Source organism: Tauraco erythrolophus, chromosome 1 (genome assembly GCF_009769465.1).
Source record: "Tauraco erythrolophus isolate bTauEry1 chromosome 1, bTauEry1.pri, whole genome shotgun sequence".
NCBI lineage: Eukaryota > Metazoa > Chordata > Aves > Musophagiformes > Musophagidae > Tauraco > Tauraco erythrolophus.
The window spans coordinates 2,578,439-2,592,117 of NC_141465.1; the positions used below are offsets into that span (position 1 = coordinate 2,578,439).

The 13,679-nt window shown below is 51.6% G+C and overlaps 1 protein-coding gene across 1 annotated transcript in view; it reads right to left on the reverse strand.

The window, feature by feature from the left end:
• Window positions 1-1,290: 1,290 nt before the first annotated feature.
• Window positions 1,291-13,679, reverse strand: part of LSAMP (limbic system associated membrane protein) — a 326,923-nt gene continuing 314,534 nt past the window's right edge. Inside the window, exon 8 of the mRNA XM_086615048.1 lies at window positions 1,291-1,392. Within this exon, the coding sequence (XP_086471174.1) occupies window positions 1,295-1,392 (98 nt within the window). The 3' untranslated portion in view covers window positions 1,291-1,294. The remainder of the gene's footprint in view (window positions 1,393-13,679) is intronic.

The window sequence follows — 13,679 nt, forward strand, 5'->3', positions numbered from 1 at the left end:
GAATGACCAGACTGTGGTTTTCATGCTGAGGCATCGTTTGTGGGTGCTGGTACTTGAAGGCTGAGAGGCAGACAGGTTGCAGGTGGGAGAGGAAAAAAAGGCTACACAAGGGTGCAGAGTGACTCTTGGCAAGCAAGGTGGCCAAGAGTCAAAAAGCCAGTGAGGACGTCGGAGAGGGGACACCACGGGAACCTGTGTTGCAGCTGCCCCTCTCTCCTCACCCCTCTTCTCTGCCTGAGTGATGTCTCAGCATCTTGTCTCGTACTTACAAGGCAGGACATTATCTACAGCAGGATGAACATATGTACACATGGACCGATCCTTTTGGATGCTTAGAGAGAGCGAGAGAAAGAGGGAATCCAAGACGGAGCGAGAGCCACACGTACAGGCATGCACACACACAGGCGTGCACGGGAGAAAGAGGAAGACACCTGGTCGAGCGGAGAGGGGAGAGGAAGAGGATTAAAATAAAAAAGAAAAGAAAAACATGTTTTCAGTGGAGTTGACACAGCTTTAGTTGAGGCCAGCGAGCGCGATGTTGTGTGAAGGAGGGGACAGGAAAGAAGGAGTTTAGCAAGGGCTGGGAGCACAGGAGTGCAGGGCGAAGAGAAGAGAGGAAGGGGTTCTTCACAGGACACCAGTATGCCGAGAGCTTCAGGCGACTTGCTCTGGTTTGGGGCTTTTTTTTTTTTTCCTTTTTCTCTTTTTTTTTTTTTTTTTTCAAAAGTATGAACTGGCTGAGCATCGGCTCACAAAAATGACCCAGGGCATCCAAAAAGTTAAGTGGCTGTAGACACCGAAGCAAAGACCTCTTTCTGCAAAAGAAAGAAAGAGGAGGAAGGAAGGAAAAGGAAGGAAGGTTTATGGAAAAGAGGAAGGAGGAGAGAAAAGAAAAGGGATCTTCTGTTCAATTGGCTTTGTGGGTTTTGTTGGATTGTTTACATAGCAGCATCCTCCGGCGACACGATCCTTGCTGGTGCCCCATCCTCTCCCCCACTTCGTGTTGCCTCCTAGATGGTCGGTGACTTGACAGCCGGCTTGTCAGGTTTCGGATTAAATGTTGCTGAGTCTTCTTTGCTGTAATTTTTCCTCTCCCCCCCCTCTTCGCTCCTGAACACACAAAAGTTGTGAAAGAAACAGTGTTCTCTCTCTCCCCCCCTCCCTCTTTTTTTTCTCTCTCCCCTCTCTTCGCTCTGTCTCCTGTATAACGCGTTTTGTTTTGTGTGTTGTTGTTGTCGTGTTGTTGTTTTTTAATTATTATTAATATTATTATTATTATTAATTCTGATTTGTATTAACATTTGCTGAGTAGGCAGAGCAGGGACGCTGCCAGCAGCCACAGTGGGACGGCCAAACTCACGGAGCCGTTGTCTACTCTCCCTGTGCCGGGTCCTGCAGGGTGCGAGAAGGGAGAGAAAAGAGGAGAAGGTTACACGTGGGTGGGCGAGATGGGGGGAACACGAACATGGTGCTTTGGTCCCGGGCTGCTCCTGCGGGAAAGGGCCAGGGCTGCAGGGCACAGCCACCTTCCTGCTTCCCTGAGCCACCATCCAGCCCAGCTGCAGGCTCTTGCCCACCAGTTCTTCAGCATCCTCCCTTCCCACCCCATGCTCCGACGGCGTGCGGCTCTCCCTAAGCAACACCCAGGCTGGAGAAATAGGTCCAGGAGCAAGCTGGAAGTCTCAACTCTGTCTGCTGACCCCATCCCATCCCTCGCTGTGCCTCTGGTTGGGAGCTGCTGGCCACCCGGCGCGGGGGTACGGCTCACACCCCCGCACGGAGCACCCCACGGCCACCAGCCCCACACCTCCCAGCTCTGCCACCTCCCTGGCAGGGGCTCTGGGATGCCAGGGCTCGTTGTAATTCTGCGTGGTGGCCAGTGCCTGCCTGCAGCCAGACACCAGCTCCACGGGGGCTGATTCATCACAGCGGTCCGATCAATAAAACATGTGTGTGTCCCCCCCCCACCAGGGGCTGTGCCACAATTATTTATTTCTTAATGAGGGCAGAGGAAGGCTTTGCTGCTGTGTTTACGGCCCTGTGGTGTGACACTTATGGGGTGTGGGTGCACGGTGTGCCAGGGAGGTTGATTTTTCACAGGGATGGAGAACGGATTTGCGTGTGCACGCGCAGACGGGGGGGGTCTGCCAGAAGGGGCAGGGAGGAGCGCTGTGCCGCAGTAACAAAAAAAAATAAAAATGCAGCCTCGCTCCAGGAATATTAAGTGCTGGCACTCCTGACATCTTCTCATTCATCCTCTCGTTTATGGGCTCCCTTTACTGGCTTTAAAGGCAGCACTGCTGTGGCAAATTCACCCTGCGATGCCAAGCCTGGGCAGCTTTTCCTTTAGGATGGGGCAGGGAGGTGCACACGGCTATGCTTTTGGAAATGCACGCCCATCACGTGTATGTACACATAGATGCACGCATGAACATACATGCATATGTACATGCACACACACACGTGTACACGTGCATGTATATGCACATGTACACATACATATGTGCATGTATGTGCAGTATTTTGCACAGAAGGGGTGCAGGAAGATGCTGAGGTCGGAGATGGAGATGAGTCTACATGTTGGGACTGATCCTGCTGTGAAGGAAGACATGCTTACTACTGGGAAGAGCTATTTCTAATGGTAGGGGGGAATCAGAAAAAAAAAAAAAGAAAAAAAAGTCCCTTGTTCTGGAATGCCCCATGGGACCGAAGTGCTGTCTCTCCCTCTCACAACCTGTGGAATTTACTGGGGGAAAAGCCCCTCTCTGCTGGGTGAAGCAGGGGTGCCACAGGTTTGCTCAGCAGCACAGTCACTGTTAAACCCCAGCGGGTGACTAAAAGGCAGCAGATCCAAGAAGGATGTCCCCAGAGCGCCCGAAATTCCACAGCACTTTCATTTGTGTGATTTCTTCCTAACGTAGCCCATCACCTACTCAATTAGCTGTTTGTGCCCCAATTCTGTTCTTCCGTTATTAAGTATTGTATGGAATTGTGTGGAAAATTTATATTCCATCTACGGCTTCTGGTTTTTTTCAGTTAGTCCCTGCTTGTCTTTTGTGGCTTGTCCCACAAATCCTACAACAGTTTTTTCACTCCTTGTTTGGGTGACAGGAACTTATTTCCCCCTTTGAGCTCAAGAAAAAGTTTAAGTCCAGCTGCCACACTTACCTGACCTATGTTTCAGGGAAAGCATCTTTCACGGTCAAATAACTGGGGGGAGGCTGTTTGGGACCGTTTGCATCCCATATTGGCAGTGACGAAGTCCTAAAACATGAATCCTCTGGTCCAGCAAATAATCCAGAACACACCTGGCGGGGTGTGTTGCCCACAAAAAATTTTCAGCCATCACATTTTTACTATTTGATGAAAATACTATGTGTCTAAAACATACATGGATATGCACGTAATACACACATATGTGGCAACCATGCCCCTCCTTGGCATTTTTCTAGAGTGCACACGCAACCAGGGCAAAGGCCTATGTACCTATGGAGGCACACAATGCACACCTGGCACAGCAGAGGCAGGGGGTATGTTTGGCATTGCCTGGGTACTGCTGCCTTAATGTGTGATGGCTCTGGGGTTTGTGTGCTTGGGGGGAGATAGGGGTATGGTATGGTATGGTATGGTATGGTATGGTATGGTATGGTATGGTATGGTATGGCATGGCATGGCATGGCATGGCATGGCATGATGGGATGGGATGGGATGCGATGGGATGGGATGGGATGGGATGGGATGGAATGGCATGGCATGGAATGGCATGGCATGGTATGATGGGATAGCATGAGATGGGATGGTATAGAATCATAGAATGGTTAGGGTCGGAAGGGACCTTAAAGATCATCCAGTTCCAACCCCCTTGCCATGGGCAGGGAAACCCTCCACTACACCAGGTTGCCCAAAGCCTCATCCAACCTGGCCTGGAACACTTCCAGGGATGAGGCAGCCACAACTCCTCTGGGCAATCTGTGCCAGCGCCTCACCACCCTCTGAGCGAAAAATTTCTTCCTTATATCCAATCTAAATTTGCCCTCCTTCAGTTTAAAGCCATTGCCCCGTGTCCTGTCACTACACGCCCTTGTAAAAAGTTCCTCCCTGGCTTTCCTGTAGGCCCCCTTTAGGTAATGGAAGACATGGTATGGTATGGTATGGTATGGTATGGTATGGTATGGTATGGTATGGTATGGTATGGTATGGTATGGTATGGTATGGTATGGTATGGTATGGTACGGTACGGTACGGTAAGGGAGGACACACAAGGCATGGTGTGATGAAAGACTTGGAAGAGGGTCACACCAGCTTCTGCTCTGCTTGCACTTGTGCGTGTGAGCTTGAGGATATCTGACAAGCCAAGAGACCCATCTCTGCAGCTGAAAAATGCTGTCGGTTATATGTTCTCATGTTTCCCTGCCAAGCTCCCGGCATGTGCCAGCAGGGAGGTGGGGTGGCTGCAGAAGCCTCTCCACGTGCAGACCCAACCACCTCCTGCCCACCACCACATATTAATTAACACACGTTAAGCTGATTAGGAGGCCTGGGACCCAGGGTGGTCCAAAGCTGCTGCAGCCCCTGCACGTAACGCTGGGGGCTGCAGGCCAGCTCTGCATCCGACAGCAGAGCTGGAGCACACGGCACACGCGCTACGTTTCCTGTTCCAAGAACTGTAAAAATCTGGGATGGTCACAGCTCAACCACAAAATAAACCCCTGAAAACCTTGAGAACGGAGGCTTTGGGGAGGGGACTAATTGCTCAAAATTAAAAGAAAAATCAAATGAGTGAAAACATTAGAAGAAAATAAAATATTCATCTTTCAGTGAGCTTTTGTGCAGGAAATAGTACCTGTTTTCACTTCACTCTCACTTTCAGCTGTCTTTCCCAGCCACACCTCAGGACGGCCATGCTGCAGCCTGGCTGGCGGTGACAGCCCAGGTTTGCGTGATGACGTGTGTGTGTGATGTGTGTGTGACGTGTATGCATGTGTGTGATGTGTGACACGTGTGTGTGACGTGTGTGACATGTGTGACATGCATGACACATGTGTGTGACGTGTGTGACATGCATGACACGTGTGTGTGATGTGTGTGACATGCGTGATGTGTATGTGTGAGGCGTGTGTGACGTGCGTGACACGTGTGTGTGACATGTGCGTGATGTGTGTGTGATGTGTGTGACGTCTGTGATGTGCGTGACGTGTGTGTGTGACATGCGTGACATGCGTGATGTGTGAGACGTGTGTGACATGCGTGACGTGTGTGATGTGTGTGACGTGTATGCATGTGTGTGATGTGTGACACGTGTGTGTGACGTGTGTGACATGCGTGACGTGTGTGACGTGTGACATGCATGACACGTGTGTGTGATGTGTGTGACATGCGTGATGTGTATGTGTGAGACGTGTGTGTGACGTGCGTGACACGTGTGTGTGACATGTGTGTGATGTGTGTGACGTCTGTGATGTGCGTGACGTGTGTGTGTGACATCCGTGACATGCGTGATGTGTGAGACGTGTGTGACATGCGTGATGTGCATGTGGGAGACGTGTGTGTGACATGTGTGTGACATGTGTGTGACATGTGTGTGACATGTGCGTGACACGTGTGTGACACGTGACGTGTGCGTGACACACGTGTGTGTGACGTGTGTGACGTGTAAACATGTGTGACGTGTGTGTGATGTGTGTGACGTGTGATGTGTGTGACGTGCATGACACGTGTGCGTACGATGTGTGTGACATGCGTGATGTGTATGTGTGAGACATGTGTGTGACGTGTGTGACGTGTGACATGCGTAAACATGTGTGATGTGTGTGACGTGTGTGTGATGTGCGTGACGTGTGTGTGTGACGTGTGTGTGACGTGCGTGGTGTGTGTGTGTGACACGTGTGACGTGTGTGTGACACATGTGCATGTGACATCACCCCACCCGCGTGCACCCACCCAGCTGCACACGGACACGCACAGCTCCGTGCACACATGTGCACACACACATGCACCCCCACCACCCCCCCCAAACCCCCTGCCAACCCCCCCCCCCGAGCACACACGCACACACTCACACGCACACACACACGCACACACACGAACATGAGCTCAGCCACCGCCGCGCTCCCTGGCACTAAGAGGGTGGGCGCAGGGTGCTGGGACAAAGCAGCGGCGCTTTCTCGGGCGCTCTCCCACTTTTCCTAAGTTTCAGGCGGACTCTGGGAACACGCTCTGCAGGACAATCTCCCGGGCTAAGCGTTGCCCTGCAATTTGGCAGCACTGCCAAGTTCATGACCACACGATGGCTTTGACGGGGGGTTTTCTTCCACCGCAGCCCGGGAAGGAAATCGGGTTTCTGATGCTGCTGAGATATGAACATCCGTCAGCGTTTCACAAACAAACCCTTCAGTGGCCCTGGACCCCAAAGAGCTGACCGAGTCCGATCACAGTAATCCAGTGAAGAAGGAACAGACTGAAAATTGGCAAGGGCAAAACAAATGCACTTTTCCTTGCTCCAAACAGGGAGACATTTAGCTCCCCAGCACGGATGCAGGAGAACCCGCGCCACGGTGCCTGAACTGTGCTGCAACGGCCTCACGGGACGCTGCACCCCGTCTTTCCGAGGGTTTGCCCGTGCCATGTGTTCAGCCTGGGTGGTCAGCATTGGTGTCATGGCACAAGGTAGCCTTGGCTAAGATTTTAAGAGCTGTAGCTCTCTCAGGGCTGAAGGGGACCATGTGCAGCCCCCATCCCACCCTTCTCCCCAAGGCAGGTAACCCTAGCTGTGTTCTTAAATTTAACCACGGGACAAACAGAGCTGCACTAACCGTGACCTCGCTGCTCCTGTCCACGTGCCTGTAACAGCCCTGTGCACCAGCCTCGCACAGAAAGGCTCCAGGGGTCTCTTCCTGATGCTTCTGGGAGGACACTCCCATGCTTTTGAGCTGGGATGTTGAAGGCGAGCGGGACTTCAGCGATTTCGCCTGGTGCCTCACCCTCCTGCAGGCAAACCCTTCCATGCAGCATGAAGTGGGAGAGTTGCTGCCCGCTCTCACGTGCAGCGTGCTCCTTAGGCGGTGCTGCGAGAGCTTTACCAGCCTCGTATGTGGAATCAGTGCCACCCACTGCTGCTCAGGTTGCCTGATTTTTCCCATTATAGGGCCCTGTTTGTGGAGCGCTTTACCATCATCAACGGGGCAGGTGGAACGATCCCACGCTTGGTGTTTGCCTTGGGCTGCTTTTACTTTTTTTAAGTGGAAGAGCAGCAGCCAAAATACTTGTGCTGTGTCTGAGAGCAACGCTTGAGGAGGAAAAAACCAATAAAATTTTGGTTTAATAGTAAAGAAAAGAAAGCCAGTGACTGTCCCACAGAACATTTTCCTGCTCTGATGCTTTGGCTCAGAGCCTTGCACCAGTGCAGGGATTTGGTCTTTCAGAAAGAGGTAAAGAGCTACACAAAACTGTCTGCCTTCAACACAGGAGGTGCCCACAGACTCCTCCCATCTTGAATGACTTCCTGGGACCACCTCAGTGGGTCAGTGCTTTGGACCCTCACAGGTTTTAGGCCTCCCCATACAACTGGCACAGCGCAGCTGGACGTCCTACACCTGCTCCTCCCCAGAGAGCTGCAAGCCAGGCCAGCCCAGCTTCACTACAGAGGACAAGGGTATGTATGCTAGTTTGCACGGTACAGCTCTAATCCTGCCCTTTTTTTGGGAGGGGAGTGTGAGGGTGTCATGGCTCATGAACTGCTCCTACTCCTGTGAAGGGTGTAGGAGAAGACATGGCAAGAAGGGTGGTGGGGCTTGGGTGAGATGGTGGAGGGAGAGGGGAAAAGCAGGATGCTGCTTACGTTCACAGCAAACCACAGCAAGACTGCAAAGTCAAGAGCTGCTTTCTTCCTCAAAAACAGCCTGCCTCCAAGAGGAGCATCCCACAAGAAAAGATGGGCTCTACTGGGTCAGTCTAAGGGTCTTGTCTAACCTTTAGTCCTGTCCCTCGCAGATGCTGGTGGGGGGGAGGCCAGCCAGGAGCACATGGCCAGTATGGCATCATATTGGCATGCCTCAGGTGCTTCAGAGTCATCCTGAGCCAGCAGAAGCTGCACTCCTTGATGGATTCATTTTTCCTTACATGAACTTGTCAGTCTCTTCTCAACTGCCTGAAGACTTCCATAACCACAACCTGCCCCAACTGCTAAGGAGCACAGGGGCAACCAGCTGCGACCAGCGATATTATGGCCACACACTACATTTGGGTGTTACAGTCTCCTGTGACTTTAGGACCTTGGCATTAACAGAAGGTCTGGAACACTGCCCATTACTAATTGCTACCTGAACCAGTTCCATTAAAACTGTCTCGGTCACTCCTTGCTCTGCAGTCCCCTCTGCAGGAGAGACAGGCTAAGGGAACTGCTTGGTGTGGACAGAATTAGCTGGGGTGTGTTCAGATCTCCCTAGGAAAGAGAGGGATGAGCTTTTTGTCAAGGAAACTGTGAGGAAAGATGCTAGCCAGTGTCAAGAAATTGGTGGCCACTGAATGCTCAAGCCCTGAATCGCAGAGCTGCACGTCTCCCCACCAAACCTGGGGCACAGCTATTACTGAGCCCTCAGTGGATGCCACTCAGGCAGCTAAAGGAGCACAGTTCAGTTGTGAGAGGACTTGGTATGATGCTCCCTCAGGTCTAAGCAATTGGGACTTCACTGGTGCATCCTCCAAGGAACAGGCTCAACCTCCAGCGACAAGGCTGGCTGCAGAAATCACCAAGAGGGCAGCAGACTTGTGAGGTCTGACCTTTGTGAGATGAAGAAAAGGGCCCTTTTTCTCACTGTCTTCAAGCCTGGAATTTACAGTGCTACAAGGCACTCGGCAGCAGTGGCCACGGTCAGAAGGCTGCTTGGTAGCCCTGTACAAGGCCTGCCTCATGGCTGGTGTTGGCACCTCGAAGCCCATAGTGCCCATTTGGGGTCGGGGGCTGCCTCAGGAGGTGATAAATACAGAAGAAAGATTGTATCAGGTCAGAGACACAGGAAAAGGCTGCTGTGACGAGGGATAGAAGGGAGTAATACGGATTGAGGTGATATGATGAGTCTTAGACTTGTACCAATGCAGGGCTACAGCACAGGAAACGATATCATGGAAGGTCTTCAATAGAAATGGTAGTATGGGCACTGGAGAGGGGAAGAGGAGGAGATGTCAGCCAGGGTGAGGATGGGGAAATGTAGGAGCTGATGTGAGCATGCAGGTTGCATAGGTACAGAGAACAGGTCCTGGGAGAAGGGAAGATGATCTTTAAGGTTCCTTCCAACCCAAACCATTCTATGATTCTATGAAGAGAGGAAATTAAACCCAAATCGGGCATAGGGAAGGAGGGATGGTGAGAAAGAGGCAAGTACAGGGGAATGATGGTGTTTATGGGAAGTGGGAGTTAGTACCTGGAATGCAAAGGCAAGGAGCCAGTACAGCCCGGGTCAGAACCACAGGAGCAAAAGTGAGGATTCCTACGGAGCTGTTCAGGCATGGACATGGTGCAAGGTAACCCTCCAACACCAACAAACGGGTATGAGGAGGGCACGAGCAGCAGGCGAAGGGGTGCTGTGAACTCTGTGGCATGCAGACATCCAACCCTCGCTCTCCCGGTGCCCTGCACGGACTCCCTGCCAAGCACTGGCCACCCCTGCCCCGGGCAGGCTCCGCTCCACATCCCTGCCGCCCAGCAGCAGGGCAGGGCCGGGCCGTTGGCTGCCGTTCCCTCCCTCCGTGCTTCCCACAAACTGGGCCAGGGGAGCCGCCGCTGCCACTGGAGCACCAGACTTTCCCACGCGGTGGCAGCGAAGGCCACGGCAGAAGGGCAGACCGGGCACCTGCCGTGCTCCTCTGCAGCCCCGGAGCCCTTGGGATGGGCACAGCACTGCTCCGCACTGACACTTGGAGCTTAGAGGCTACACACACCTGCGGGAAACCCCCAGAGTCCTGCACTGCAAAGCTCCTGCTGGACCATGCCAAAGAAAGGGTTCCAGCCCTGCACGCTCTGAGCTGCTTTTATCACAGAATCAGAGAAGAGTTTAGGTTGGAAGGGACCTCAAAGATCATCCAGTTCCAACCCCCCTGCCACAGGCAGGGACACCTTCCACTAGATCAGGTTGCTCAAAGCCTCATCCAACCTGGTCTTGAACACTTCCAGGGATGGGGCAGCCACGACTTCTCTGGGCAACCTGTGCCAGTGCCTCACCACCCTCAGTGTAAAAAATTTCTTCCTTCTTTCCAATCTAAATCTCCCCTCTTTCAGTTTAAAGCCATTGCTCCTTGTCCTATCACCTCAAGCTCTTGTAAAAAGTCCCCCTCCAGCTCTCCTGTAGCCCCCTTTAGGTACTGGAAGGCTGCAATAAGATCATCCCAGGGCCTTCTCTTCTCCAGGCTGAACAGCCCCAACTCTCTCAGCCTGTCTCCATAGCAGAGGCGCTCCAGCCCTTGGATCATCTTTATGGCCCATCTCTGGACCCGCTCCAACAGCTCCATGTCCTTCTTGTGTTGGGAACCCCAGGGCTGAACACAGTACTCCAGGTGGGTTTGCCTGAGGCAGCCCAATATGGCCGTAGTTTTGTGGCACAGAATCTCATCTCCGTCAGCCTGCATCTCTCTGCAACCACCACACACCAGTATCCTTGGTAAAACTGCTTTGGGAGGCAGATCTGATCTGCTGGTTGGTCATCCCCATTGAAAGCAAGACATCCACCCACTACAGAAGCAAGAAGCAGAGGTCGCAGGGAGTGGCGGTCAAGTTTCTATTCCATTCTACTTCCTCCGCACAGATACTCCTCCTCCTCTCCCCTCGCCACCTCCAGCTCCCTTCTACAACACCAACAGATAGCACCCCTGAAGGGGCTCATAAGAGAAGGGGGATAGAGGCTGTGCCATGCCATGGAACTCTTGCTGAATGGGCAAACTAGGTCAGACTTGCAAGTAAATCCACAAGTCCTCTTGGTTGCACAAGGGCATTGCCTCCGAACGCTGTGAGCAACGTGATCACCACCAGCAGAAACTGAACCCACGCCTTTCAAGATTCCCAACACAGAACTTCAGAAAGGGTCGCCTGACGTGCAAGCAGAAAGCAGATGTTTTTCTGGTCTGTATCAAGCAGGAAAACATCACCCACCCATCTACATGTTTCACACCCACATTCGCCAATCTAGAATATTCTGCCGGGTCCTGGGTCTTATCACCTGAGTAAACCAAAATGGATATAGGGAAAGAGACAGCAGGTGCCAATTTTTCTCTTATTCACTTCAACAAGACTCCAGAGCTTGACATATCTGCAGGGCTGATGGAGGGGAACACACAGAGAAGTTTCAAAGGGCATCAGAGAGCTACAGGCTCCTTATTTGCTTTGGGGAACCTGCCCTTGGGATCCTATAAACCTACTGTAAGAGGACAATCAGCCTCCATGAGTTGCTAAATGGAAGTGAGGCCAGGAGGAGGCACGGGACAGGCTAAGAGGATTTGCCTGTGATGGGAAGAAGGAGCGATGGCAAATCAAGTAGAGCTGGCCTGTGGTTTTTCCAAGTGCTCCCTACTCTGCAGCTCTGGGCTCCATGCTGTTGGCATGCGGACTCTACTTACAGCGAAGGCTGGAGTCCTGCTTCTTGAGCAGAAAGGAGGACCAAAAATGAGGGAGGAATGAAAAAAAAACCCTCTAAAGGAGAAGGTGCAAGGGAAAGAGGATGTGTACCATACAGGTGTCTCTGTCACCTCACTGCACAGGGCCTGGAGGAGTCTTAGGTTTTACAGTTGCCAGCTCCTCTGCAGGAAGTAATTTTTCAAGTCTGTTGACTCTCTTGCCAGGGCTTCAGAAGATGAAATCTTTATTATCACGAAGGCTTAAAAGGGAGGAATACTGTTAATTCCATTTTCAAGGTCATACTTTGAAAGTTATTAATTTCTTTCTTCCAGGGCTTTGCACTCTACTCTGAGGCTTTAGGGATTAGCAGCTTCTACTTACTAGGGTTCATCTGGGTTTTTTTTCCATACTACTTTCTTGTGTCCCCCCCTTCCCTTTGAGAAGAAGACACGATTTTTCACTCCCTGTTCTTAATGTTGAAACTATTTTGTTCATTACCTGCTTGTAGCCCATTCTCACTACCAGTTCTGCTCCTGTAATTAAAACTTGGGTGTGACTGCAGTGGCAGGAGGTGGGCTTTCCTAGAGGTGGAAGTACCACTGCCTAAACTAGGGAGGATGCCCTCCAGCAACTCTCCAACAAGATTAAGGAAATGTCTCTGGTGTCTATCAATCTCAGCACACGGTTTAATGTATTTCAGAATTTGCTCACGCTTTTTGAGCACTGAACAGTTCTTCCCCATGTTTTGAAGCTCATTCATGGCGTGCTAAGTACTCATCTATTATACCTCATGTCTTGGCGAAGATTCAGCGCGCCCATCCCTCCCTGATGTCTACAGAATATCCCTGAAATTGTATTTCTCAGTGTCTTTCTGAGAAGGTCGTGGTGTTCAAGAGCTGGCTGCTTGCGCCATTTATCCTGGAGCTGGTTCACAGTACTCCAAGACTAGAATTGAACTGCTACCCTGACCAGTGAGGCTGGTGGTGGCTAGAAGACCACCTATGCTGCAAGGTTACACAGATCTCTCATCACCAGACCTGTCCTGTAGATGTCAAGAAGTTCCAAGGTTTTCTCACAGCTGAAAAATCATTCTCCCACCCTTTCCATTCCCCTAGCAGCTGGAGGAGATTTTTTAAACAAGCAACACTTGGCAAACTACTGATACAAAATCAGTTACTTGAAACTGCTTTGTCTTCAAAACATTCATTGAAGATCTCCTCCTACAAACAAAATATCAAAAAAAATACATAGCATAGGCTTTTTCAGGGTCCATCACAGGGAAGATCTGAGCTTTTTCTGCTTTTCGCTTTCCTAGGATACAGCAATCCCTCCCCTGCTCACCTCTCAAGCACACGCATACGGCACAGCAGACCAAAGGTGACAGCAGCACAGTGTCTGGTGTCGCGATATGGAACAAACAGCATAGCCCCCCCTCACCCAGAGCACATACAGCCCTAGGAAGCAAGTTTGCTAATCAGAGGCTCTGGAACCTCTTGAAAAATTAATATTTTCATCAGCTTTTTGTCTGTCTGTTTACCTACTTCATCCCTGCTATGGTTTTCCACAAGCTTTGCTGGATATTTGGCACGAGAAAGATTTGAGTGGCTGTGAGCAGAAATGAAGAGGGAGGGACACACCGAGGGGTGACTGGGAAGGAGACTGGAGGGGAAGGAGAACTAAATTGGGGTGGAGTGTGACCAGCATGCTTGAGGTTGCTCTGGTACTGAAATCCAGTCGTATCACTGCCTCTGCCCTTCCTGTCCTTCTCCTGTAGCACCTGCAGCACGCTGCCCCTGTCAACCTGTCCTTGAGGCCTTCTTGGGGCCACCGCTCCTCTCTGGGGACTCCCTTGCAGTGAGCTTAGCAGAAACCAGCCCTCGTCCCCATCCCTCCTCGCCCAGGGGTGGAACAAGCTAGGAGGAGGTCATTCCTTTGTGTCACCTGTAGTTCTCATCCAAGTTTGGATGCGTGTATGTGTGTGCAAATCCAGAGCGAGATTCCTGGTCACCTTGATGCCCCAACAGTGCAAGCATGGCTTTAATGCCTGGCCCAGGCATGGGGAAAGCTGGAGCAGAAA